The sequence below is a fragment of the Ceratosolen solmsi genome, unplaced genomic scaffold, assembly GCF_000503995.2.
Source record: "Ceratosolen solmsi marchali unplaced genomic scaffold, CerSol_1.0 scaffold23, whole genome shotgun sequence".
NCBI lineage: Eukaryota > Metazoa > Arthropoda > Insecta > Hymenoptera > Agaonidae > Ceratosolen > Ceratosolen solmsi.
Window position 1 is genome coordinate 3,604,836 of NW_011948430.1, and position 25,796 is coordinate 3,630,631.

General features: G+C 35.4%; 1 protein-coding gene across 1 annotated transcript in view; it reads right to left on the reverse strand.

Moving 5' to 3' along the window:
• The window catches only part of LOC105364030 (ankyrin-3), an 84,016-nt gene that overhangs the window by 21,031 nt on the left and 37,189 nt on the right, over positions 1-25,796 (reverse strand). Inside the window, exons 7-31 of the mRNA XM_011501871.1 lie at positions 25,541-25,738; positions 24,872-25,168; positions 24,526-24,723; positions 24,260-24,406; positions 24,022-24,171; positions 23,799-23,939; positions 23,546-23,701; positions 23,336-23,434; positions 22,690-22,869; positions 22,000-22,183; positions 20,773-20,877; positions 13,649-13,777; positions 13,396-13,495; positions 10,429-10,446; positions 8,303-8,527; positions 7,143-7,303; positions 6,824-7,035; positions 6,322-6,526; positions 4,578-4,767; positions 4,356-4,491; positions 3,890-4,220; positions 3,590-3,793; positions 2,373-2,614; positions 1,921-1,972; positions 808-1,035 (exon numbers count right to left, since the gene is read on the reverse strand). Coding sequence (XP_011500173.1) covers positions 808-1,035; positions 1,921-1,972; positions 2,373-2,614; positions 3,590-3,793; positions 3,890-4,220; positions 4,356-4,491; positions 4,578-4,767; positions 6,322-6,526; positions 6,824-7,035; positions 7,143-7,303; positions 8,303-8,527; positions 10,429-10,446; positions 13,396-13,495; positions 13,649-13,777; positions 20,773-20,877; positions 22,000-22,183; positions 22,690-22,869; positions 23,336-23,434; positions 23,546-23,701; positions 23,799-23,939; positions 24,022-24,171; positions 24,260-24,406; positions 24,526-24,723; positions 24,872-25,168; positions 25,541-25,738 — 4,288 coding nt within the window. The remainder of the gene's footprint in view (positions 1-807; positions 1,036-1,920; positions 1,973-2,372; positions 2,615-3,589; positions 3,794-3,889; positions 4,221-4,355; positions 4,492-4,577; positions 4,768-6,321; positions 6,527-6,823; positions 7,036-7,142; positions 7,304-8,302; positions 8,528-10,428; positions 10,447-13,395; positions 13,496-13,648; positions 13,778-20,772; positions 20,878-21,999; positions 22,184-22,689; positions 22,870-23,335; positions 23,435-23,545; positions 23,702-23,798; positions 23,940-24,021; positions 24,172-24,259; positions 24,407-24,525; positions 24,724-24,871; positions 25,169-25,540; positions 25,739-25,796) is intronic.

A 25,796-nucleotide genomic window follows, 5' to 3' on the forward strand; every position in this document is an offset into this window, starting at 1 on the left:
TTACAAGCGTACGTTACAAATTCAAGTTCACAATTGTTAAAACGATTGCTATTTAATAAAATTAGTATCATTTATATGAAATTAATACTAGGCGCTACTTTTTATAAAAAAAAAAAAGAAGAAAAATAAGAGAGAAAGAGAGAGAGAGAGAGAGAGAGAGAGAGAGCGCTTCACCACGTAAGACGTTAAATACTATTTGCTAAAATTGATTTTAATCGATAGCTGCTATATACGCATACGCAGTTAGACTATGCATGCAGCGCCAGAAAATTGCAGAAAATAATCTTGCTGAAACAAATCGTCGCTGAAAAGCTGAAATAAAAGATGTAAATAGAGCTTATGCAGCACATATCAGCGATACAAAAAATCTGCTGCTAAGAAATTAAATCTTTTGTTATACATTAATCGTATGTTTTAATAAGCAAGCTCTGCAAATTTGAAGAAATTGGCACCGGCTTCCAGAAACCTGTCACATTGTAGTGGTAAATATATATTTATATAAAAAAAAAAAAAAGAAAAAGAAAAAATAATTAATTGGTTAAATATAAATAAGGATATAATAGCGCAGAATTTTGCACAGAGTGCAAAAGCGTATATTATTATATTAATAGTAGACATCGAAGTGTAAATCATGGATTAACGTCAGTTCGTAGTTAGACGAAAATCATGAGTTTGTTGCGTAAGAAAAATTTATTTATTAGCTTGTTTATTTTTACCGTTCGATGTCATTATTATTTCTATATCAAGTTAAGCTAATCCCCTCAACCCGGCGACTATTCCGTAGTCATGCATGCATATATTACTTACCGGAAACTATTTTGTTAGCATCTGCCAAGACCCGCTGGCGCTTTTTGTTATCGTCGTCAATTTCATCGCGAGATTTTTTCACCATTGTATCGGTGGTACGATATTTATTCTCGATAAAATCGGCCATCGTATCACCAAGATCTTTTTCATCGCTGGCATATTTATCTTTGATTGGGGTCGAGGTAGCGTTGTAAACAGTGCCATTCGTAATAGTTACGTGCTGTTTGGCTGTTAAGTGCAAAAAAAAAAAAAAAATGAGCAACACATAGTGAATGTGAAATAAAATAAACGCCAAATTTTATTGCCCTATTAATCAATTAACGGCAAAATTATTTTCATTAGCCAAAAAGAAAATACCTTGAGAGAATTTCGGAGGGCAAGTAACGATAAAATAATTCATTGCAAATACGTTTCAAACCAAATCACTCGAATTTTTGAAATATTACTCGCCTATCAATCATAAACAACTGAGACTTTATTTATTATAATCGTCACTACGTCTTTCTCAATAATGTATTTATAATTTTTACGATTTCCTCTTTTTTCACTATGATCTTTATTATATATTCATGATGTAATCTTTATTATTAGAAATTAAATCATTTTTACAAAATTCGAGTAATCTGATCGAATGAGAGAATCATATCACGAAAAATATAAATACCTCCGACATCCCCATCAATGCAACAAGAATATAAAGTTAGAATAAAAATGCAATACTGACTAACGCTATATTATAAAAATTCAGATAATTGTATGTATAAGCGATTATGTCATAATTATACATCAGCGTAATGACTTAAGCTTTTGAAGAAGAGTGAAATAATTGTGAAAAGTGTGATGTGCTCGCAGTAACATTGACGACATAGTTTTCACGACACCACTTACTGCGTAGGAAGTTAGCTATGCCGTGAATCATGCAATAATATTATAATAAACCGGAAGAGCCATAACAGCCGAGGTATAGTAAGTAATTAATTATCTATTGAAAAAACTTTAAGTAAAATTGCTTACATTTCACTGACGATATGTATAATAATGAAAAAAAAAAAAAAAAAAAAAAAAAATCCATTTAAATTTAATTCAAATGTCATATTTGCAGATAATACTTACTCGTCCTTTTACCACCACCGATATTATTCAGGTCTTCTGTGGATTCAGAATGCTGCAACAAACAATAGAGTCACTTTTAATTAACCGGGTAATTATCATATCGCGAATAAACTAATGTACTTTTGATAATTTCAAAGGTCAAGGAACACAATGAAGAATATATATATATATATATATATATATATATATATATATATACACATATATATATACGATTAAAGTAAAATTTCAACTATATTACGCTCACTTATGAGTATTCATTATTAAGATTATTAAGCCGGCACCCATTGAAGAAATAAAACAGCAATTTAACATCTAATTGAAGACAATCTTGTTTTTTTTTATTTCATCTTTTTTTTTTTCTTTCTGTACTTACTTAATAAATATTTTATCCCATAATTTCTGTAGAATAAGTCCGAATTTTTAAATAGCCATCTATCATCACACCATACCTTTATTCTGTCAAGTTCTTCGTAATCCGGATCCATTTTGGGATCCATCGTTGCGTCTCGTCTAAGAGATGTATTTCTCGATGGACCCAATTCTTCTTTTAGGGAGTCAAAACCAGGTTGATCCAACCTGACGCGAGCGACTGCTTTTTCAATATCATCCGTCACTAGCTCGACGTTAAAGATGCATTGCTTTACAATATCCTCGCGACCAATTTTGTTTAGCGCCTTTTCCAAAGTGTTTCCTATGTTAAAAATTTATTGAAAGCTTAATTATACCATTATACCATTCATCTAATTCTCAAACGAAATATGTATATATATATATATATATATATATATATATATATATATATATATAAAAAATAATAATTGTTATTTTCGTGACACTCTGATACTTGAATGTGTAATTTTCCAGTCTTTTAACACTCAATTTGAAAGCTATAAAATTTCATAATTTTTATAAATAGTAAATATCGCAAGCTTTTAACTTAATTAAATTTTATTCCATAACTTAAATGCTTGGATATTATTTTAACACGGACCTTCCTGCCGAGTGACTTTTTCTCGCAGAGCTGGAGTTCGTTTAAACAATATCATCAATTCACTTTTGTATTGTTGTGGCGTTTCACTTTCATATTCTTGATACAATGATAGAAACATTGTAATATAAAGGAAATAAACCTCATCCGCAAGGTCTGCACTAAAAACGATCGACCTCCAGCAATCTGCAAGTTCTCCTAATGTCACTTCATGCAGGTCGGTTGAACACTGAGCTAATATCGTTATTTTTGCTGATTATAGTATAACGATGATCGCGAGCTGCAGCGACACGTATATAATGCGACGTCGACGATTAGCGCGAACGAACTGCGTGAGTAGGGAAGGGGAGAGGGTATTACGAGGCAACCGCACACGGTCCATGGATTTTATGTCAAGCATAATAATGAATGACATCATCGACTACGATTCTGCAGAGATTCCACACGTGTGACTCAATTCTTTTTAAACGTGTGTTTACCTCACTCTGTCGTGTGAAACTGGTTTTTCACACATTCATATTCTACAATATTATTGTAAACATTTTTTCTTTTTTTTTTCTTTTTTTTTTTTTTTATTTTAAAGATGTTTTCACAAATTTTTTCGACAATATATAAGACATGACTTATTTAAAATAAGACGAATGATGATACGATGAACTAATGCTATGAAAGACTTACCGGTTGCCTTATTTCCATTGCTTTGCCAGACTTTGAACATCGCCGTTGCTTGTTGCGCGGTTTTATCGGGATATTCTTCTTTAATTTGACTAATTTCATTGGAGGAGATATTTAACTCTTGGGCGAGTTTTTCCCAATCTTCTTCGAGCAAATTAGCGATATCCGTCAGGCGTATTGTAGCACGATGAATAGCCTCGGGCCTGCCTGTAAAAAGATTAATTTCTCGATTAAATTGAATAAATTTTTAAAGATGTGTGCCACTCATAAAGCATTAAATAAATAAAGTGCATTTGTGCTTACTTAATTCTCCATCGCGGATGAAACTGTAATTTTTCGACAGCTCGAGTAAATCGAGCTCGGAATTTCTGCTTTCGGGTGAGATTTTCTCGGGTAGAAGAATGTTCAACGTACAAATTGGAGTCTGTGGTGGTTCACCCTTTGCAATTCTAGGCTCATTCATAAACATGATTCTACCCATCATATCTGCTGCATCGGGATCTTTAACCCTAACGGTGAAAGGAACCCTATTTTCTTTAAACGCTCTAAACGGTAATTGCAATTGTTCGCCACTTTTCAGTACCGGTATAAGATTACCACCAAATTCCATGTATTGTGTTTTTCCCTCAAGAACCTAATTGCCAAATAGCGTTAATATTAAAAAAAAAAAAAAAAAAAGAAAAAAGAAACAAATAAACAATAATAAATAACAATAATAATAAAAAACTTCTCGAAGGCAATTTCTAAGAAAATGCAAATTCATTTTTACCTCGACATCACGGCTCTTGGCAACTTCGGTAAAGTGTTCTTGATGCTCTAATGTTTTGTCTTCTTTATCATCTGTCATACAAAATACGCGCAATCTCGCTTCTAAGGGATCGACTCGTTTAGCAAAAACGACGAATCTGCAAACATACGAATATCACGAACAATTAACTATTAAAACTCCCTATGATCGATAATATGACAATAGTAGACGTAAAGTGCATACTTAGCCATAAAAGGCACATGAGTTGCGTGTGTATATAATTCTGTTGCCATTTTCGTAGCCTCCGATATATTTCGGCAATCCATTAGCCAAAATCGAGCGGAGACTGTCGTTGTAAATGAGACGCAGTCCTTGACAAAAGTCAAGGGTGTTGAGCCGGTCACATCCTCCCAAACCGCCCGAGACTGACCCCCTGAACGACATACATACCAAGTCCAATAAAATTATTAGAATATGTCCGTGCTGCGGTTAAGTAGATAATCGTCTGTATTACGATATGAGGCGTGTGAAATTGGATGTGTGGTTATAACAAAAGACGATAAATAAAATTACAGTATTTTCTATTCTTATCTAAATATACAATGAACCATATTTCGGATCGTTTAGAATAATGTGTTTATTGACGCGTGCCCTAATCATATTAAAAATAAATAACAGCAACAATACCACTACTATTACTACTACTACTACTACTACTACTACTACTACTACTACTACTACTACTACTACTACTACTACTACTACTACTACTACTACTACTACTACTACTACTACTACTACTACTACTACTACTACTACTACTACTACTACTACTACTACTACTACTACTACTACTACTACTACTACTACTACTACTACTACTACTACTACTACTACTACTACTACTACTACTACTACTACTACTACTACTACTACTACTACTACTACTACTACTACTACTACTACTACTACTACTACTACTACTACTACTACTACTACTACTACTACTACTACTACTAATAATAATAATAATAATAATAATAATAATGATAATGATAATGATAATGATAATAATGATAATAATGATAATAATACTAAATAAAAAAAAAAAAATAAATAAATAAATAAATAAATAAAGAACATTAATTACTCTAATAAGCAAAATAAGAACCAGAACAATAATAATAATTTGAAGAAGAATAATGCGTTAATCGTATTTGGCTGATAATGCTTGCGAAATAACTTAAAACAGTGAAAATTATTCTACGTGAAAGTAATAATAAATATTTGTAATATGTGTAGAAAATGAGCGAAATAACTAAAGCATTAAATTATAAAATACTCGTTTCATTGCGTAATATTTGTCAGTACGAAATATAAAATTATGTGTTCATTTGCTTATAATATAATGTTGTTAAGAAAAAGTCAAAAGAATCTATAGCAATTCAATTATTACTTATTATGTGTGACTGATTAATCGTTGGAGTCTCGTATAAAAAGTCAACTTTAAAATATCTTACATTTTTATAAGCTTTGAAAACAATTGGGAAAAAGTTATACAAAATAAAATTCATAAGTGATTGTTACATATGCTAATAAGAATTCTTCAAATAAGCGTATGTGCTGAAAGAAAAACTATTGATTTAAAACGGTGCTAGACATAGTAAAAAATTTAATCTACGTTAAGTAATGATCCATACCTAAATGACTCAATCCTAATAATACGCAAGCATTAACAATGAATCACAACAAGATATGTATACAACAATGGTAATTAACAAGATGTTTCCTATGAAATAAAAAGTGCGTGCCACCTCATTCTTTTACATCTTCCCGTTAGAACTGCATGTCGCTCGTCAAAGAGCGTTTTCAAGATCTCGCGGGTCCCCGTACGCATTAATTACAGCAATAGGTTTATCAAGGGGAAGGAGCTTATTCCGAGAGCGAGGTGGCCTTTCGCTAAATGTTACGCGCAAGCATATATTACCAGTTATACTGCAAAGGAGCCTCAGCGTCGGTGCGTCCCCAGAATATTGGTTGATCATTCCTTTATTGGCCGCTTGAGGCACGGGTATCGTCAATATTATTGGCTTGTGGAACTTCCGTCTTCGTGGTTCTACAGTTACGATAGGCGACACGGCGACCCGATTACCCAAGAGCTTAGCTACCAATTTAGCCGGTATCGGGTGAGCCTAGAATTCGGGTATCGGAGAGAATTTCAATGGACGTTGGGAGGAAATTATTCAGCGTTTGATTAAAGCTTATTTCATAGTTTATGAAGACATTTGCGTAGCCTACGCTATCCATTGTTTTGAATTTTTGTATTTGTTTTTGCAAAACGAACTTTCGCTCATTCGTCATTTCAAATAAGAATTACGCCAAGTTCCATACTATATTTTGAAACGTTCATACACGCACGCACGCACACGCCCATCTATATATATATATATATATATAGATATAAATAAATAACGTGACGGTGATATTACCTGCAAACCCACTCTGATTTTCTTTGTAAGAGCTGCTGCTGGGAAGATAGCTTGAACTTGTGGTACTGCTGATGATGATACCGTTCCACCTTCTGGTCCTACTGCATGCACCTCTTGTCTTATACGAGAAACAACAGCGAAATAGTGCGGGAAGTCCACTGTCAATATCCTTACGATGCGTGAAGTTTGGAGATCCTCCAGCTGGCTTAATTCTTTAACAAGTAAAATGAAATAAACATAAATGTTTATTTTACACATACGTACTATAAATACGATTATTAATTGTGATTTACGATCTATTAATAGGTACTATATTTACCCTCTCCTTCAAAGCTCTCGTTAAGAACATCCTGGACCGCCTCTTCGCTAGCTTCCAGAGTATGTTCACGCCAGGTTTCTCCATTATCCGATCGCAATATAACGATTTCTCTTTCTTTACCTCGTAGTGAGGCAAAGTGTGGCACCTCGATAATTACAGGTCTGAAATTGGCCGATTATATTGTGAAATGAATCGTATTAATACTAATAATATGAACAATAATAATGATAATAATGGTATAGACGATGACGATAATTAAAATAAGAAAATAGAATAGTTGGTGCAAAGAATCAATAAAATACTGATGCGATTAAATCTTATACATTCATCGTCGCGTCGAGCATAAACAAAAAATAAGCAAAATTAAAAAACCAAATTGATCAATAATCTATAAGTTAAAAGATTACGACTGTTTGTCAATTGAAATGTAATTTGCTATTAGTAAATATTGTAAACGAAATCTTTGGGAAAATATTTTTTATCCACAAATAACAAATTAACAGATTGACCTTTAAACGATAATAAAATCATTTACTAAAATGAACAATTTAAAATAAAATTGCAATTCTAATAATGAGCCTATTGTCATTTACGTTAATAAAAAATTTTTTATTGCTATGAGAATTTGAAATTTTCATTATGATTTACGGCAATGCCACTTTTAATATTATACATAACGGCCTATGATATCATATTCCGAGAATATTTAAGTAATTATTACTTCATAATATTCTTATCTACTGTAATTAAATGTTAAATAATAATAGCAAATTCAGATTATATTAAAAAAAAAAAAAAACTTTGAATACATAAAATAATTGAATAATTACAATTCATTTCTGAAATATATTGAAAGCCGAGTAAAATATTATTTAGACTCGTACTTAGTAATTTTACATTATACAGCGCACTACCATATTAATTATTGAAAATTCATCTTCTTCATAAAAATCAAGGTTAAAAAGTTATCATTCATTATACGTTTCGATCTGTTTTTCCGATTCAAATACAATTTAATCCAATGCAATTACACACTGCTCTAATGACATTGTGAAATGAAGGTCGAAAAAGGTGCAGCGTCGCAAAACTTTTCGCGCTCAATTCTTCAATAAAATATGCTAACGATATAATAATAATAAATAATGTGTGACATGACATACCCCAAAAACTTCGCGTCCACAGGCCCGAGCTCGAGAATCCGACTGGCCAAGGCCTCACCTTCCATAAGTGGCGGCGGATTCGTTAGCTTGTCCCTCTTGAGATATCTGCAGGTTACTCTCATGGGCATCGTCGCCTTCCTGGGTGGTACTATGACCCTTACGCCACTATGGCGGCAGCCCCGCATCGCCCCACCTCTCGCGTCCACCAAAAACGATACCAGGAAGCTGTTGCCCGTGAAGCGGAAATAAAGGCCGAGTTAGTCGGGGCATTAATTAGCTAACTGTCGCCGGAGATGCAAATATCATAATTGACATAAAGAAATTGTAGAGGTATTTGAATTATCGACTTTACGGAAAGCGTGTGCTTTTGCTGTATATAAATTGCTCAATGGGAAGTGCAGTTTATTATGTTTCGTGATACGTGTTTACAAAATATTATGTATACAAATAGATAATTGAGAATTGTAAGAGGCAAGTTTACGGGTAATATAATATACGGATATTTTTACTTTGCAGGTAAATTGTAGAACATTCGTAACAACCTGTCGGATCAAATTAAATTTGCCGAAACGTTCGTTTTCTAACGCATCCTTCGCACACGCGAGCACACTAGAGTATATATATATATAAAATGCCAATACAATAAATGTGTAAGACAGTTGTTTGGTTGGCATAAATGCAATGTTAGAATAATTCCTATGATCTGACCAGTTGTACGCATGCATCTGTTAATTCATCAATGCTTATATTTACAGTTTAGTGTACAGTGTAATTATAAACAAAATTTGTATACAGAGATTTATAAGAGCTCAGCAGCGATGCTTTTCGTAATTGTAAAATTCAAAACGGGACACATTCTAAAGCGTCTCATTGTATTTTCAAATCATTAATCATACACTCCGAAAAATCAAGGACGTACATATTGCATATAAATGAACTCAGTTCCAGAATTAGCGTGATACGCGTGTTCCATATCGCTCGATGTAAAGCAAAGAAGGCGTTTTTGTATAACTCTAGCAGCACTTAATGGCATATAATTAACTTATAAAAAATGTGGCCATCATTGAGGTGTATCGTTACGATTAATAAATTAATAAATTTATAAAAAAATTCAAAATGTCTTTATCCTGCCTTGGCAAATGAGACGTAAATGTAAGACATTTGTGAGAGACGCGTGATCGTGATGATGTCAATGATTCCATGATATGATACGATATATTGAGCCAAAAGAAGCAACTTAAATCGCTGTGCACAGTGTTGATATTTTGTGGAGATTGCCTGTTGTCGATGTGACTGTGTATGTGACTTTCAAGATAATCGTCAATAAGAATAATTTTCGTCGACTCCAATGATCAGCCTCAATTGTTTGGTACGCGTGTTAAAATTATTTTATTGACTCATCTTTTATCTTAGATTTGATAAAGAAGCAGCGCGCATTCAAACGTACATTGACTGTTTTGAAAATGTTTACGATAATTTGTTTGACATTCGCGCGCTTCTTATATTTGTAATAAAATTAAAAATGAAAACATGGACAAAGCACGTTCTGCAGAAAATTTGACATTCATTTAATATTTGAAAAACTATTTCTTTTCTATTCAATAAAGAGGATACGCATTCACTGTATTCATATATATATATCTGGCAATGCACTAAACCTTTCAAGTACTTTAATCTACATTAGCATCTACCCAAAGCAACAGAGTTGTTCATGTAGTGTAACTGTTTATAATTACTGCTAATGTTTGTAGCTCAGCTAGAAATATTTTAAATTATACATAAAATTGAAGAATAGGCCTCTCCAAACATATTCATTAAATTTTATGGCCCACGTTTAGCGTAAATTATAGTACATATCTACTTTAACCGGTATTAGGTGCATAATTTTTGACAAGCCGAGCTTTAATATATTCAATTCCAAACGAAACTAGTGTAATAACACTAGAGGGAAAAAATTATAAGGGTAAAGTGGTGTGAATAATTCTGCAGCTAAATACGGTAACATGTTAAAGCTGTGAAAATGTAATGTGTTCAAGTGAAACAATAACGTTTGCATAAAAAATATGTACAAATAGCGAAACAGTAAAAAGTTGCAAAAAGCTAACTTTCAAGAAGACTTCACTTACTTTCTCCATGATGGGATTCTGCGAGTAGCGCAAATAAAATAACAGAAAGAATCGGAAACAAAATAAAACACGCGTTAGTATTAGCTTATCGTTCTCTAGGTATGAAATGATGAAAGATGAAAGGCTTTATTTATTATCTCTCATTATTTATGAAATTTTAACTAGAGGCTCTTCTTTCAGCCCAAACAAGCAAATTACAAAGTCAAAAGATTTTAAAAATTTTTTTATTTTTTATTTTTCTTTTATTTTATTAGTTCTCAATGCAATTTTAAGCGCACTGTTAATAATTGTTGCAATTATACGAATTCAGGAATTCTTTCTGCGCAGTCACATAACTCATAATACTCACAAGACAATTTAAAAATTGCAAGACTCAATAATCATTATGTATTATAGTATAGAAACTTACGATGCAGAAATCCATTCACACTGTGCATGATCTCAGACGAATAAAGTCACTCTAATTACGCTTCTCTCACGGCTAAAATTCTGTCGTTACATTCAGGGAAAATAAAATTGAAAGCTAATGGCTATAAAATAAAAACGATATAGACTTTAAACAATACACAGAACAGATAATTTTGTTTCATTTACAATACACGGACGATGGGCACAAGAGAGCACACAATAATTGGGCATGTAGAATTGACTAATTGGCAAAACTAAAATTGATATGAAATTGAGATAACAGGGTCGCCGATTAAATATAATTCTCATATTTTACAACTAATTAATTTAAAATTTTCTTGGATCGATAATTTTTTTACTTAATGAGAAACTCACAAATTCAAGACTATTGATATTTTTAAATTTTAAGAAGACGTTTAGCATCGATTGAAAAACAAATATGTCTAGCTAGTTTACAGAATACGGACAAACAATAAATGTAATATCGACGATACATTTTATATCGGCATGTTACGAAAATCAACGGCATTGATTCTTCCAAAAGTCTTTACAATTAGTTGAAATACGAAAATGGTATGTGAACTACGAGGAATAAAAAAATTATAATAGATATTGTTTTTAGTGAATTGAAAAATTAATTTGAAAAGATAAAATATAAGAAATATACGAAGAAATATACACATAACTGAGAATTAGTGTAAAAATTAGGTTTTAATAAGAGCGTAAGCGTAGCTTATTAGACAATAGTTAAATATTTTTATTAGATATTAAAGGGCCTTACTCATTTTAAATTGATGGTACTTTACCAAATTTAAGAAATTGTAATCATATATTTTTTGTAAAAAGAAAAAAAAAAAAAAAAAAAAAAGAAGTAGTATAAAAAACGGTAGGTGTACCTGTCCCTCCACATTCCTTGTCCTTTTGGCACGATACCGAGGGCAGCCAGTGACGTATTTAAGAACTCTAGTGACGCACTAATTTCAGAACAGAACCTGCGTGTGATTATCGATGGTAGCTCTAACCGTGTTCATGCTTACTTTCTTTATTTACTTATATATTTATCGTTGTTGTTGTTGTTGTTGTTGTTGTTGTTTTTTTTTTCAACTTCGTGCAGAATGTATAGATATATGGTGTTGTTTTAATTTCTTTTTATTTATATTTTATAAAACGTGTTATTACTTAGTATTATTATACATTGTGAGGAACAAACTCTATGTGCTACTAAAAAACAATGAATGATGAGCAATGTGAATATGGTGATAATGAAGTTGCGTGAAAACAATAAGTCAATAAATACTACCGAATGAACAAGACCAGGAAAACGCGTTAGCCCCCTCCCCCCGCCCCTCTGACGTCGTTTAGAGTGACAACGAAATTGTACCAAGTTTTAAAGGGCTTTCAACACTACAATGAGAAATATTATGTTTTCGTTAAGAATAAAATAGCAGCATCAAAAAATGAATTGCTTTAAACCTTTTCTAATGTCAATGATAAAAAAAAATCTTTAGACCGCAAATTGTGAGCTTTAGAAGTACAAATTTTTCTATGTTACGTAATCTTCTATTCCGATACATAGACGTCGAGAAAGAATATATGTTTCACTCGCATAAAAATAATACTTTTTTTTATCTATAAACATGTATATATATATAATATAATTATTTTTATTCTTTTCAATATCTATTGATTTCGACTAACTAATAAGGATGTTAAATAGAATCATGCGAGAGAGAAAGGATCACTCGATATATCACTCAATAATTTCAATAAGCAATCTAAAAGAATGTGCAGATAGTGTCCTTAAAAAACTAGCATTTTTTAAGAATTTCTTTTAAGTATAAAACGCTCGACTTGAGAATAGGAGTATTACTCTGCGATTTCAACCTACTAGAAAGATTATACTTGAAAATTCCTTTACCAAACTTTGTTAATATTACTATCGTAAGATTTACATAAGACTAAGTTTGTTAATAATAGCAAGCAATCTTTCATCAATACATACACCAATGCCATACGTACTATAATACACAACATTATTGTTTTAATAAAAGCCAATCAATCGCTTATTTTAAAAACTCATTATTACTTATTATGGGCTTGGTACATTTATGTAAATGGCATTTTATTTTGAAGTAATTACTTCTCAACAAACTTGGGCAATTCAATATACTTGGTATATGCTATATTTTCATGTTGTTAACAAATTGATTTGATGATACTTTTAAAGTTATGCTCTCATAGAATATTGGTATCATGCCCATATTTGATTGAGCGTATAAATTATTTATTATGTTATCAAAGGTTGTTATTACTACTACAATTAAATATACGAATTGTGAATTTAGTTTTTATTGAAGCATATAAGGTATTTTATGTGAATATAATTTATACATTATTATAATTATTCTTTCAGACTTTACTTTTAAGCATATTTTATAGATACAGCTCTAGATAATATAATATGACGCAATAATTTTTTCTTTAAAAAAAAAAACATTCTTTTTTGAATATTTCAAGTTGAGAAAACATTAAATGTGTATTGATTTTCAAATAACTTACCCAACGTGAACTGGATGTCTGTTGATATCAATGTTGTCTGGTTTCGTTGCATTTTGTCGATTATAGCTTTCTTTGGTTATCATTTCGGTTATAGTAGGTGCTAGAAATCAAATAATTTAACAACAATCAAAAATTAAATGCAGTTTACATTTTACAAACGGAAGGTAAGCCCGTGATAATTAAAGCTCCTGCAAGTCCTACAAAGTCATTAATATTTGTCGAGTCAATTGTTTTATTTTTCAAAGTGCCTTACCTCCGGAGTGTCGATTATCTCTTTCATCGTCGGTTACGTTGACTCTCATCGAATCATCGCCCATGGATTTCATGTCGTCGCCCGTCATATATTGATACTGCTGTAGATCATTGAGCATTGGATCTTCGCCTGTGAATGGAGTAAATTGAAAATTCATTACCACGTAAAGTAAATGGAAATTCAATATCCGAAATAAGTTATGTTTATTACAATGCGAGTCGATTTTAACAAATAAGATAGTTTTAATTGTGATTTTGCCTATCCATACTAATGTAAGATAATTTGTGTCTCAATTAAAATTCGTAATATACGCTTGGCATTATTGATTTGCTGATTGCATTTTAACATAACGCAAGAAATCTATCGGATGTATAATAATGCAACCAATAATAATTGAATCGTTCGAAATAATAATTAAAAAAAGCAAAGAAAATTAAATAAAATCTATAAACCCTTATCGTGTCAATTTGATTATTCGCACTGTTCTAGAAGCCGTATTTTTCCCTTAAAAATGTGCTATAAATAGAGTAGCATTTTTGGCCGAGAAAAGGGAGTTGGAGAGTTGCGATATTGCCGAACATTTAAATCATTAATAATAGATGATAAGAATTCCAGCTCATCGATGGGCTATAAAGTCGACAACGTAATAACCAAAGAACCTTCGGGTATCAATTAATCTATAAAAAGCAAACTCGAACTCGATATTCCGAGTGGCAACAGTGGTGGTAGACCACAACGCGACACAAGAAACCAGGAGTAAACATTGTGATTGAGCGTGCTTTTCCGCGAGTATCCGCAGGTGTTTTCTTTCGCGCTTTGCACGTTGTTGGCCTGCATTGACGCGACACGATTATCGTAGCACAATTCGCGCAAAGTCAAGTGCTGAGTGAAAAAGTCTGGCGATAAGCCACATGCGCTGCACATCGAACTTTATGGTGTATTTTTAATCAAGTGCCTGAACTCATGTTAACCTATACATACAAGTGAAAGTACTCAGAATCCCGAGGTAATCATCCTCGAACGTAAAGCAGAGCAGACCGATAAAGAGAGATTCGAATAATTCGGGGTTGTACCATCGGCTTCTATTGGTTATTTTTGAGATCTCGAGCGGCTTTAATCGAATTAGCGTTAAGCTGCTCTGCATCTCACGAGACCTTCATTAGGCCATCGAGAAGTTCCCCCCGCTCTCTCTCTCTCTCTCTCTCTCTCTCTCTCTCTCTCTCGATAAGCTATGCCGGCAGAATAGATCTATTTTTAAGCACACGCCCAATCTCCGATGATTATCCTTGAAGATATTTTTGACACTTTGTTCCGCGATGGACTCCGGCCTCGTGCCCGTGGAAACATTAATGCCATGAGGACATCGACACCCAGATTTATTAGACACGCCTTAGGGGTGCGCTCTGGCGTGCATAAATCCAAAACCACGAATTGTTTATATTCCGTTCGTATATTCGCTCAACCATGATGCGTCTACTTTTTTTTATTCCTAAGGAAATAGTCAGGGACAAATTCACGGCCAAGGCTTTATTACGGAGAATGGGCGTAGTAACGTCAGGGAAATCAATTTCTCGTGAATGAAAAATTAATTACCAACGGGTGCTTTGATTTGTTTTAACTTAACGAAAAATTATCCAAGAGATAAAAGCTAATAACCTATATTTTATACGTTTGAATTGTTGTATATGAAATTGTTTCAGATGTTTATGGTTTGTAATATATTTTTTTTATTGCTAATCCAATTTGATAAATATTTAAAATGCAGCATATTATGTTCAGCTTTGTACCAGCCATTGTAACATTTATGTTTATTTTAATTAAATGCAATTCTTATCAGTAATAGCTTTAATATAATTCACCATTAAAACAATTCGTGAAAATATCTAAAAATTTCTTATTATAACGAGAGAGAATGTAAATTATTAGTCTTACCTTAATTGACACTCTACAATGTGAGCATTTCAACTGACCTTATATTTATTCGTAATTAACGTTAAAAAATAAAAAAATTTATTTTCGAAATATAAGATTTTGTATGAAGTATTTAATGAATAAAATTACAATGTTTATTTTTATACAATTTAAAGACATGTCAGAGTTCATTTTGCCTTTTCATTAATAACAGTAATTACCATTTGATCTATTTAGAAAATGAATATACTTCACTATTGTATTCAGTGAAATATTTTTAGTGTCATTACTTCCTATTTATTTTTGTGCTGCTTTTAATGCACTTCATGCGAAATTCTTCGCAACGCGGATAAATGAATAAAAAGACTTTTATTTTCATAATAATTCCTTTAAATTTCAATGTAGTTCCTCTTAGTAAGTTTGTCACCAATCAGAGAAATAGGCGTTTTCGAAATAGCGATAAAATGACCGAAATTCGATCGACTAAAATGAATGAAATCAAATCAGCCAAGGAAAAACTTATCTAATACGCTATCATCACAATTAGGCAAATGAAATTCGCCTGAGGATTGGTCAAACGATTGCCTCAAGTCATTTAAGCACTTATTACTTAAACGTGCTTACCAAATTCCTTAGATTCATTTGACTTTACTCTTAATTAACGCATAATAAAAATTATTTGATCACGTTCACAGTTTCCTGTAAAATGGCAATGATTTTATTGTTATTATAGAAATCAGTACGTGACGCGCGCCATTAATCAGCAGCTTCATCATTAGAATTAGCAAGGAAATATCGGCGAAGCGTCGCACGTCAAGGGGTCGCGAAAAATCCTCGGCAAAATAAAACGGCGCATTGCCGAGTAATCTATTGTGCGATGACATCAGTTCCCTAATCAGCTCGTGAAAATTTTATCGGCGCTAATGCCGCGCACGTCGCGCCATAAGGAAGTACCGCACTTGCATTTGGCATCCGAGATTCGCTCATCGGCGCTTCTTTCTGCATCGTGGATTGCGCACGACCCAAATCCGCCACGGACGGACTCGCCCAATGCTAATTAATAAAATCGACGCGGAAACTTATCCGCGGATATGACAAAATTGACTCTCGCGATTCGTCTCAACCTCTCAATCACCCTTGCCTCCCTTCAACGACTTTTCTCGCAAAGCGTGACTAATTAGGGGCGTCGGGTGGAGAAGTGGCGCGTGACAAGAGCGACAAGATTAGCAGCCGAACTTGAACTTTGGCTCACGGGCGCTGCCAAGTATTGCTCTTACGTAGCGAGAGAGCGACAAGTGCGCTCGCTGTTGTTTTATTTATGGCGAAACCTACTGGGCACGTCGCTGTTCCTGTTGCGCGCACACCCGCAGCATGCCATCTTACTGCCCCTGTTATCCTTGGGTACGAGGCCCTTGGCTTCGTCCTTGGGACTCTTGCTCTTTTTCTTGCGCTGGCGCACCTCCGGTTGCCTCGACGCCATCGCGCCAAGAACCGCTCGGACACTCGCGGATCGGTCTTCGTCCTTGGCAGCCTCCGCAGCGCATCGGACAGATGCTGAAGCGATTACACAACGCGGCTTGTTTACTTCCTAAGGATACTCGAGGTGTCTATCCGTTTTCTTTTTCTCCTCTCGACTTATTTACATGCACACCCGCGACTCCTTTACGTAACGCCGCACTCGCGAGAGGAAAAGCGGGGTCGAAGGGCAACGATCACTACTAGTATTCTCTGGTTGCCTCCCGCATGCCTGCGACAAGGTAAGAAGCGACGGGAAGGGCAGGAACAGCGACTCTCGATAACACGATCGATTCGGTAGCGCGATTCGACTAGAAATGTCGGCGTGCGTCCGTTGAATCACCAATTTTATAATAGAAACACACAACCTTCCCGCGCTCGCTTCTCTCTCTCTCTCTCTCTCTCTCTCTCGATCACTCGTATGTTATTTAAGCCCGAGCAAGCGGACAGCGGGGGATGGATCGCGGCCGCGGTGGAAATGGAAATCGGGCTTTTTACGACGCGCGGGCTCATTAACGCTCGACTTTATGCGAAGTCCGATAGCGCACTTTACGAGCAAAACCGGATCGTTATCGGCGACTCGCGAGCGCCCGTCTCAAGCTTATTGTGTGCTTTTCGCTCGTAGGTTTGCCCGCGCCAATCGATCGCTCCACACGTAAGTACACAATGAACGAAGATCGATTGATAGATGGCGGGAGGGGAGGGGTGGAGGTGGTGACCGGCGAGGGAAGGAGAATGAAGAGAAAGAAAAAAATAGACTAGAGCGCCCCCGCCCGCCTCGAGCTGCGTTACATAAATACGAGTATTTTCGTGGTATGGAGCGTTGGTTTTGGCTTGCAGCCAACGTATGGCTAACTGAGCCACGTCGCGCAAAACGAGACCCATGGAACAAGGCTGAGTGCACGCCACTTGCGTAACAGGTAGCCGTAGGGGGAGGTGGAGGTGGCAGCTGAGGAATTCGAGGAGGATGACAGGCCGGGACGGTGTGCGCCCGTGCGTGCCTGTGTGTGCTAGCGTGTGTGCGGGAGGGGTGGGTGAGGGGGACCGCACGTGCTTTTTCAGAGCGGGAAGATCATCGTTGACGATGTGCCGTGGCTCGACAACAGCTCACAAACTCGCTGTTCCAAGAGCTTCCTTCGCCGAATCTCGAGTTCGATTCGTAATAAAGAGTAAAAGCCATTTGGCTTATCGCGCGAGCTTTTAATTGCGGCCGCTACCTCGATACATAATTTGCCGTTACTCACGTCGTAATATTGTGGAACAATAAGTTTATTTTCGCTTTATATCGTATTTATCTACGAGACTCCCGATTCGAAAGAAGAAAAAAAAACAAAAAGGAGAAACAATAGAATAATGCACATTCAGAAACTCGTGGCGTTTATTTATTTGCGTTTGCGTTCTCATTTTATTGCTATCCCATTTAATCCGGTGTATTACGTACGTCGCAACGATGTAACCAAGTGCTAAAGTAGCGTGCGCCAGTAATGTCGACGACGTTGAGCATTGACAAATGCCTTTATGGGACCCGCCGCCGGTCTTCCGCGAAATTCAATAGCGAGCCGTAAGTAGGAAGCGCATTTTGAGCTGGGCAGCACTTAAAAGCTAACCAGTGCGGATGATTCGGGGTTAGAGGTTGTGGATGGGGCGGGTGGGGGGAGTGAAGGAGTAATGAAAGTTGATGAATTAGATGGGATGTAGCAGCCTTTTCGCGCCCGGGGTATTGTCAAAGACACGAGGAGGAAGTGGAGACCGCGAAATAGAGTCGCATAAGCGAGCGGCGCTAATAAATGTACTCGATGATACGAGATGAGAACCAGGATCGCGACGTTTCTTCGTGTGTGGCGACTAATTCACGACACGTACATTCAGCATTGGCTCTTTCCAAATTGTGTCTTTAATTATAGACGCCGATGAGACCTACGGGCATGGAGAGCACTTTTTTGTAATAAACTACGCTGATATTTAAAATCGATTTTATGGGGGAAAGGCCAAACTGTAGATCAGCCCCGGTCTTATTAGCGTGAAAAGTGTGAGAGGAGGGGTAATCGCGGACAATTGATTGTAATAAGATTCTTAGAAGAGCGATCAGAGCATTCTACATGTGTTAATTGCTTTGCCAAGTAAATAGTGAGAGGGAGAGAGAGAGAGAGAGAGAGAGAGAGAGAGAGAGAGACGGAAGGGGAGTGAAAAGAATAACGATGACAAAAAGTTTGACGATGTGGATTAAAGAGCCTCGGGCAGGATAATGCCCGGGATCGTATCACTCTTGAAAATAGAACGCGAGTGCCGCAAATGCGAAACCATTTTCGATTGTTTTTTATTTCCTTTTCTTGGGAAGCACATTCCTTCCGCACCAATTATCTAATGCTGCGCTAACATTGAATTACACGTAACACACAACCGCGCGCGTGCGCGCGCACGCGCCTCGTGGTCTTCCGAACAATTCCCAATCGTTCGCGATATATCGTCGCTTACCTATGTAAGCATCGCACGCCCTAAGGTCAAAAGCAAATTGACTACTTCATAATCGTTATATATTACCAGCCCACTCGAAGCTCGCGCGTACACTCGATTATTTATTATTTATTTTCCTTTATTTGGTTCACATGCATCGATCTTCTTCTTTCTAATTCGTTAATGATGCACGGGCTCGCTGTCTTATATTTTCTTTTCACTATCCATCGAAAATCGCATAAATTTGGATTGCGATATATTTTCGGATAACATCGACTACTGTTATGCAAATATTTTTTACTACATATTGCTCACATTTGTGTGTTTATATATCCAAAAGTATTATTAAAGGAACACTCGGATAGTTTTCTTTTTGATTTAATAGACACATTAGATTTAAATAATGAATTCTATGAAATTTGTGTATTCTATTTTGATTAGCTGATGAATCTGTTTATTTTTAAGTATGACATAGGCAATAAAATAAAATAATTAATACGTATTTTGAACGATAAATCAATTACATTATCACTTCGTGTTATGATCCATCTACGAAATTAATCTCACAATATAGTACTACCTATTGAGTATTGTAATTGAGAAAAAATTTTATTTCGTTTGGAATAAAAAATAAAACAATTATGTCTAGTAATGTGATGAGGAAATGTGAAAATGTATCTTAAAATAATATGATGTATTCCTTAATAATTATAGTACAGAATAGAGGAGTGAGCTATAAGTTAAAAAAATTAATAATATCAGAGCAAATTAAAGCAACAAAGTATTGTGCGATATAAATTTGTAAAACCTGTAACGTTCGTAATACTTAATTGATTTCTATAATAAATAAGTAAATAAATAAATATATACATACATATACATATACATATATGTATATACATATACGTATTCATATATATATATATTTTTTTTTTTTCCATTGATTTCTTTTATAAATAAGTAAATAAATAATATATATATATACATGCAATGAATGAATGAGATATACTAAATTTATCAAAAATCATATCATCATAATAGAATGGACAACGAAAGAAAAATATACAATTAAATAAAGACGATAATGTTATCTAATACATATATAACAGAAGAAATAGTGATGCGTATAAGGGTAGTCGGGTGACCAATCAATCAAAAAAAGTAAACTTAAGTGTGAGAATAATGGAGAACGTAAAAGAAGAAGAAGAAGAAGAAGAATGTGCGAGACATGACAGACAACTTACGAGTGTAGGTCATTTGGCCCTGGTAGTAGGAAGGGAGGTACACGTGTTGCGCGTGAGGCGGTTTCCCGTACACATTCATGGTTGCCACGCTGAACTCATCACCACCTATATGCCGCACGTCACCCAGGAAGGTTATTTTTCATCAATACCCCAAAAAGTTTTACATTCTTTTATTGTTTGTTACAAGCGTTTATTTTAAACTGCTCAACATTGACATTATCGTTGCTTCAAAGCTCTGCATTCACCTGGTTGCTAATTTCAATATTTCTAATTAAAATACGAATTTATTTTTACATCGGTAAAAATCTAAAACATCGGTCTATTGAATGGATAATTAATGCTCTCTCTCTCTCTCTCTCTCTCTCTCTCTCTCTCTTATCTGAATGTAGCAACCGAGTGAAAATCCGCTAAGAACATGCTCTTGCCAAAAATATGCAAACACGTACGCAATAATAACAAGCAACTGAAAAAATATTGTCGAACGTAATGAATACTAAATCTAAGAATGAAATCTCGCTATGAAAATACTTCAAGAATAAATTAAAAAAATACTCGTAAGATACTAAATATTTCTTAACTTATGTTATGTGTGTGTGTGTGTGTGTGTGTGTGTGTGTGTGTGTGTGTGTGTGTGTGTGTGTAAGTGGTTGTGGCTTTTATATATCGTCAATTTTTCTTCGCAAATTTAACTAAGGTAAGATAGTTTTCTGCTCTCAATGTATCTTTAAAATACTTGAAAGGCTAATATTATAGGGAGGGCAAACTGATGAAATTTTTTTGTATCACTAGGACGGGAGCGTACGTTGTAATTAAAATAAATATACAAATAAATACAGAAGAGTAATAAGGAGATAACAAAAGAATATCAAGAATATTAACATTCAATTTCAAGTGGGAATTATTAAGTACTCGGCATGCAGTAACATTAAAAAGCATGCGAATAATGTTAAAATGCCTTTTTCATAAAAGTGTAATAATTATGAGTTATCGATATCTCTATACCAATCTCTACTATTTTATTGCTAAAAGTAAGAAATAAAGTAGGACTTAAATTTGAAAATCCTTGCCAATTAAATATTATGCTTGTGAGACCCGATAAACGATAAGCGACTGGAATAAACGAAGATAATAGACTTGTGCATGGCGTACGACCGACAAAAGCATTTAGCAATTAATTCATTTGCATTCATGCAACAAAAAAAAAAAATAAATAAAAGAGAAACTTGCCGCCCTCTTCCTCGCTGTCGCTCATAAATGCCTCTTGCATATACTCTGGTACTTGAACTTTGTATTTCTCCTCGATGTTGATTGTGTGGGTTGTTGTGATGACAGTCTCCGTTACGACTTTTAACGTTTCGACAACACTTATGTAGCCGAGTTTTTGTCCGATGTCTAGTGCCGTATAGCCGTTCTATAATTAGAATAATATATTCGTATTTAAATTACAGGGAAAGAATTGAATTCTTGGAAGTTGAAAAACACTGATTTACTTTTCCGAACGAAAATATTGAGGTAAGCAAAAGTTTGCACGGAAGCGATCGTAGGGATTTTAACTATGTAGCAAAAAAAAAAAAAAAAACTCCACGTCTTAAAATAAACTAATATATATATATTCTTATACGAATTACAAAAGACATTATATTTTTAATAGACATATTAAAACACCTTGCGATAGAATTATTTTGCACGCGGTATTACTCCACAAATCGTAAAGACACAAAGTGGCGAAAATTTACAGCAGAGCGTTCTCGTGTTAATAAACGCTGGAGATGTTGTACGATACTTCCATCATTCGAAACTACACAGCGGATCAATTGAGTGCAGCGTTATTACCGAAAGAAATAGAAATGACGCGGCAGCAATTTTCGACAGATTAGCAAATGAGGAAAGACGGAGGAATTGATTAATTGTGCTTACGTGGCTGACGACGTTCGGCTGGGCCTTGTTCTCCAGCAACAGATTTATAACTTGTGTGTGGCCTTGTTGAGCTGCCTGATGCAGAGGCGTGTAGCCCACATTGGTTCTACTGTCGACGGAGGCACCGGAGCTCAATAGGAATCGGACCATCGCGGCTTGACCAAAATGAGCCGCTATGCTCTTAATTGAAACAGCATAACTTTCGAATTATCATTCCCGTGGATCGACTATTTTCTTTTTTTCATTTTTTTTCTTTTTTTTTCTAACGAGCTTCGCGTAGGAAAAGGCGGGAAAAGTGAGAGTGGAGCAAACAAATGGGAGCCTCGTTATTAATGAGCTTAATGAACGTAATACGCTTGGGAGGGGGGGGGGTAAAACAGTCCGGGAGGAAATTAGCTGGGATTTATTAATATATTGTTGTAGTTTAAAGGGGACTTTTCAGTGGAGTTATCAGCAACAGTTATGTCTGCGATTATATATGCATTGTAAATGAATTTGCACCTGTGCGCCTAAGTTGCTCATTATGCGCGAGTCTTCCGGCATTGATTTAACAATAGTGAGCTTACGACAATTGCTTTTATATAAGGAGTGCGTTGAATAAAGCTGTATAACAATATAAATGTAATAACAAATTTTCTTTGCTTACATTAGTTTTTTCATCGATGAGAGAGCCATTTTTAACGAGAATAGAGGCAACGTTGACGTGATCCTCTTGGGCACAGAAGTGAATTGGCGTAATTCCATTCTAAAAAGTATCGAGTTCATAGATACGCGCTAACTTTTCAGTAAGATAAATATAAAGATAAAATAGAAAGCGTGAGAAAGAGATTATGGGAATTGTGTTTTGTCGACGTACCTTTGCCTTGTGATTCAAATCGCCTTTGTGCTCGATTAGTAAGGTCGTCATATCAGTGTGACCCTCAAGGGCACTCAGGTGAATGGGCACGAAGCCACCTTTAGATTCGACATTAGTTTTTGCACCGTACTCCAAGAGCGTGGTGGCAATGTCCATCTGTAGAGAATTAAAGAGATATAAATTAATAGCGGTGAGTGCGCGAAATTGCTAATAATAGTCTAAAGTGCCGCGTATCCTTGATCGATGAACTCACCTGGTTCTTCCAAGCAGCGATGTGGAGAGGAGTATTGCCGTTTTTGGCCATACCGTGCGGTGAGGCACCTTTATCGAGGAGAAGTAGCGCCACGTTTTGATGATCGTAATAGGCGGCCATATGAAGTGGAGTCACGCCGTTCTGTGCGGGTAGAAACATAAAATAATGGCGATTATAGCGTAGCCTGGATTTAGAAGGTTTTCGAGCCTCGAAGATAATTTACCTTTCCTTCGGCGTCAATTGGAGCGTTCTTCTGCAGCAAAAGTCGAGCTACATTCATATTACCGTATTTAGCAGCTAAGTGCAAAGGTGTGAACCCTTTCTTGGTGGGTGCGGTAAGCGAAGCGCCATTTTCTAATAATACCGACGCCACCTGCAGCGTAATAGATCGATTTTCAGTGCTAGCACGTGGCTAAAACGACTTAATTTGTAATCCGACATTAAAGACAAAAGCGGCTTACCTCTTCTTGACCTTCCTTCGCGGCTATATGAAGAGATGTGTACGAATCGTTTGTGGTTGCATCAACGGTAGCGCCGTGTTGGAGTAAGAGCATGACAATGTCGACGTTACCCAAACGCGATGCAATATGAAGCGGCGTTTGCTCTTCCTATGTGGCAAAAATAACCGCGCATTTAATAATCACGATTCCGTGTTATTCGAGCATGAGTGGAAAAACAATTAAAAAAAGAAATTAAAAGAAATTAGGGATTAATGAAATTCATCTACCCTGGCATGAGCATCGACTTGAGCTCCATTCCTCAAGAGTATCCTAATAATGTCAGTCTGATTCGCTCTAGCAGCTAAATGCAAAGGTGTTTCACCTCGTACTGTCGGTATGTCGGGATTAGCATCGTGTTGCAACAGGTATATGACGATATTCATGCCGCCCATGAAACTCGCAACGTGCAAAGGCGTCAAGCCAGACTAAATGGTACAGACAATGCACAATTGTTAAGCGATAGTACTGTTGTAATCGGGGTGTCGGGGGACGAAAGATTTTATTTTGAAAGCTCTCGTCATGAAAGCGAGCGTGTGTGACGCGGAATGGGTGATGAGATGCTGCGACACTTACCTCCGTGGTTGCTTCGATGCTGGCCTTATATTTTAATAATAATTCGACGATTCTAAATCTATTCTTTTTACAAGCGATGTGAAGAGGCGTAAATCCGTTCAAAGCTCTTGCATTCTTATCCGCATTTCTATCTAAGAGTAATTTGGCCACGCGAACGTGACCGCAGTGCGCAGCTACGTGCAATGGCGTGAGGTAATCCACCGTGACTTCGTCAACCGGAGCTCGATGATAAAGTAAGATTCTCGTTGCGTCGACGTGATCGCCCTGTACTGACATGTGCAACGGTGCCAAGCCACTCTGTGACGAAAATACAAGTTCATTTAATCGTATGATCAAATTGTTTTTAAAGAATCCTTATTATCAATATTGGCCTGCATATATATTTTTAGATTGTGAATCGCGGGAGACGCTGGAATTTCATTGATTTGCTTGGAACTTGAACAAAATACAGGAATAGTCTCGTTTAAACATTCGTTAAAATATTCTCAATGTGACAGAAATAAATTATCATTGCATTTGTGAGTTATTTTTCGTTCGTTAATTTTTAATTATATTTTTTTTCTTTCTTTTTTTATTGATGATTTTTTCGTAATCTATTACGAAACAACATCTCGATTAATTCCTTATACGCTAAATATATTGCATTATTGATGAATAATCGGTACGTACTTTCGATTTGGAACCAATTGGGGCTCCTTTCTCAACAAGAATATCGACTACTTCGTGATGTCCGGAACGAGCCGCACAATGAAGAGGAGTAAGCCCGTCCCTAGTTCTTACTGCTATTTGTGCTCCTTTACTTATAAGGAAATTTACCATTTTTATTTTTCCCCATTTAGCTGCTACGTGCATTGGAGTAATATTGTGCTGAAATTGAATAATCTACCTATTAGAAGATGTTTATTTCCTAGTATTGAAATTCGAA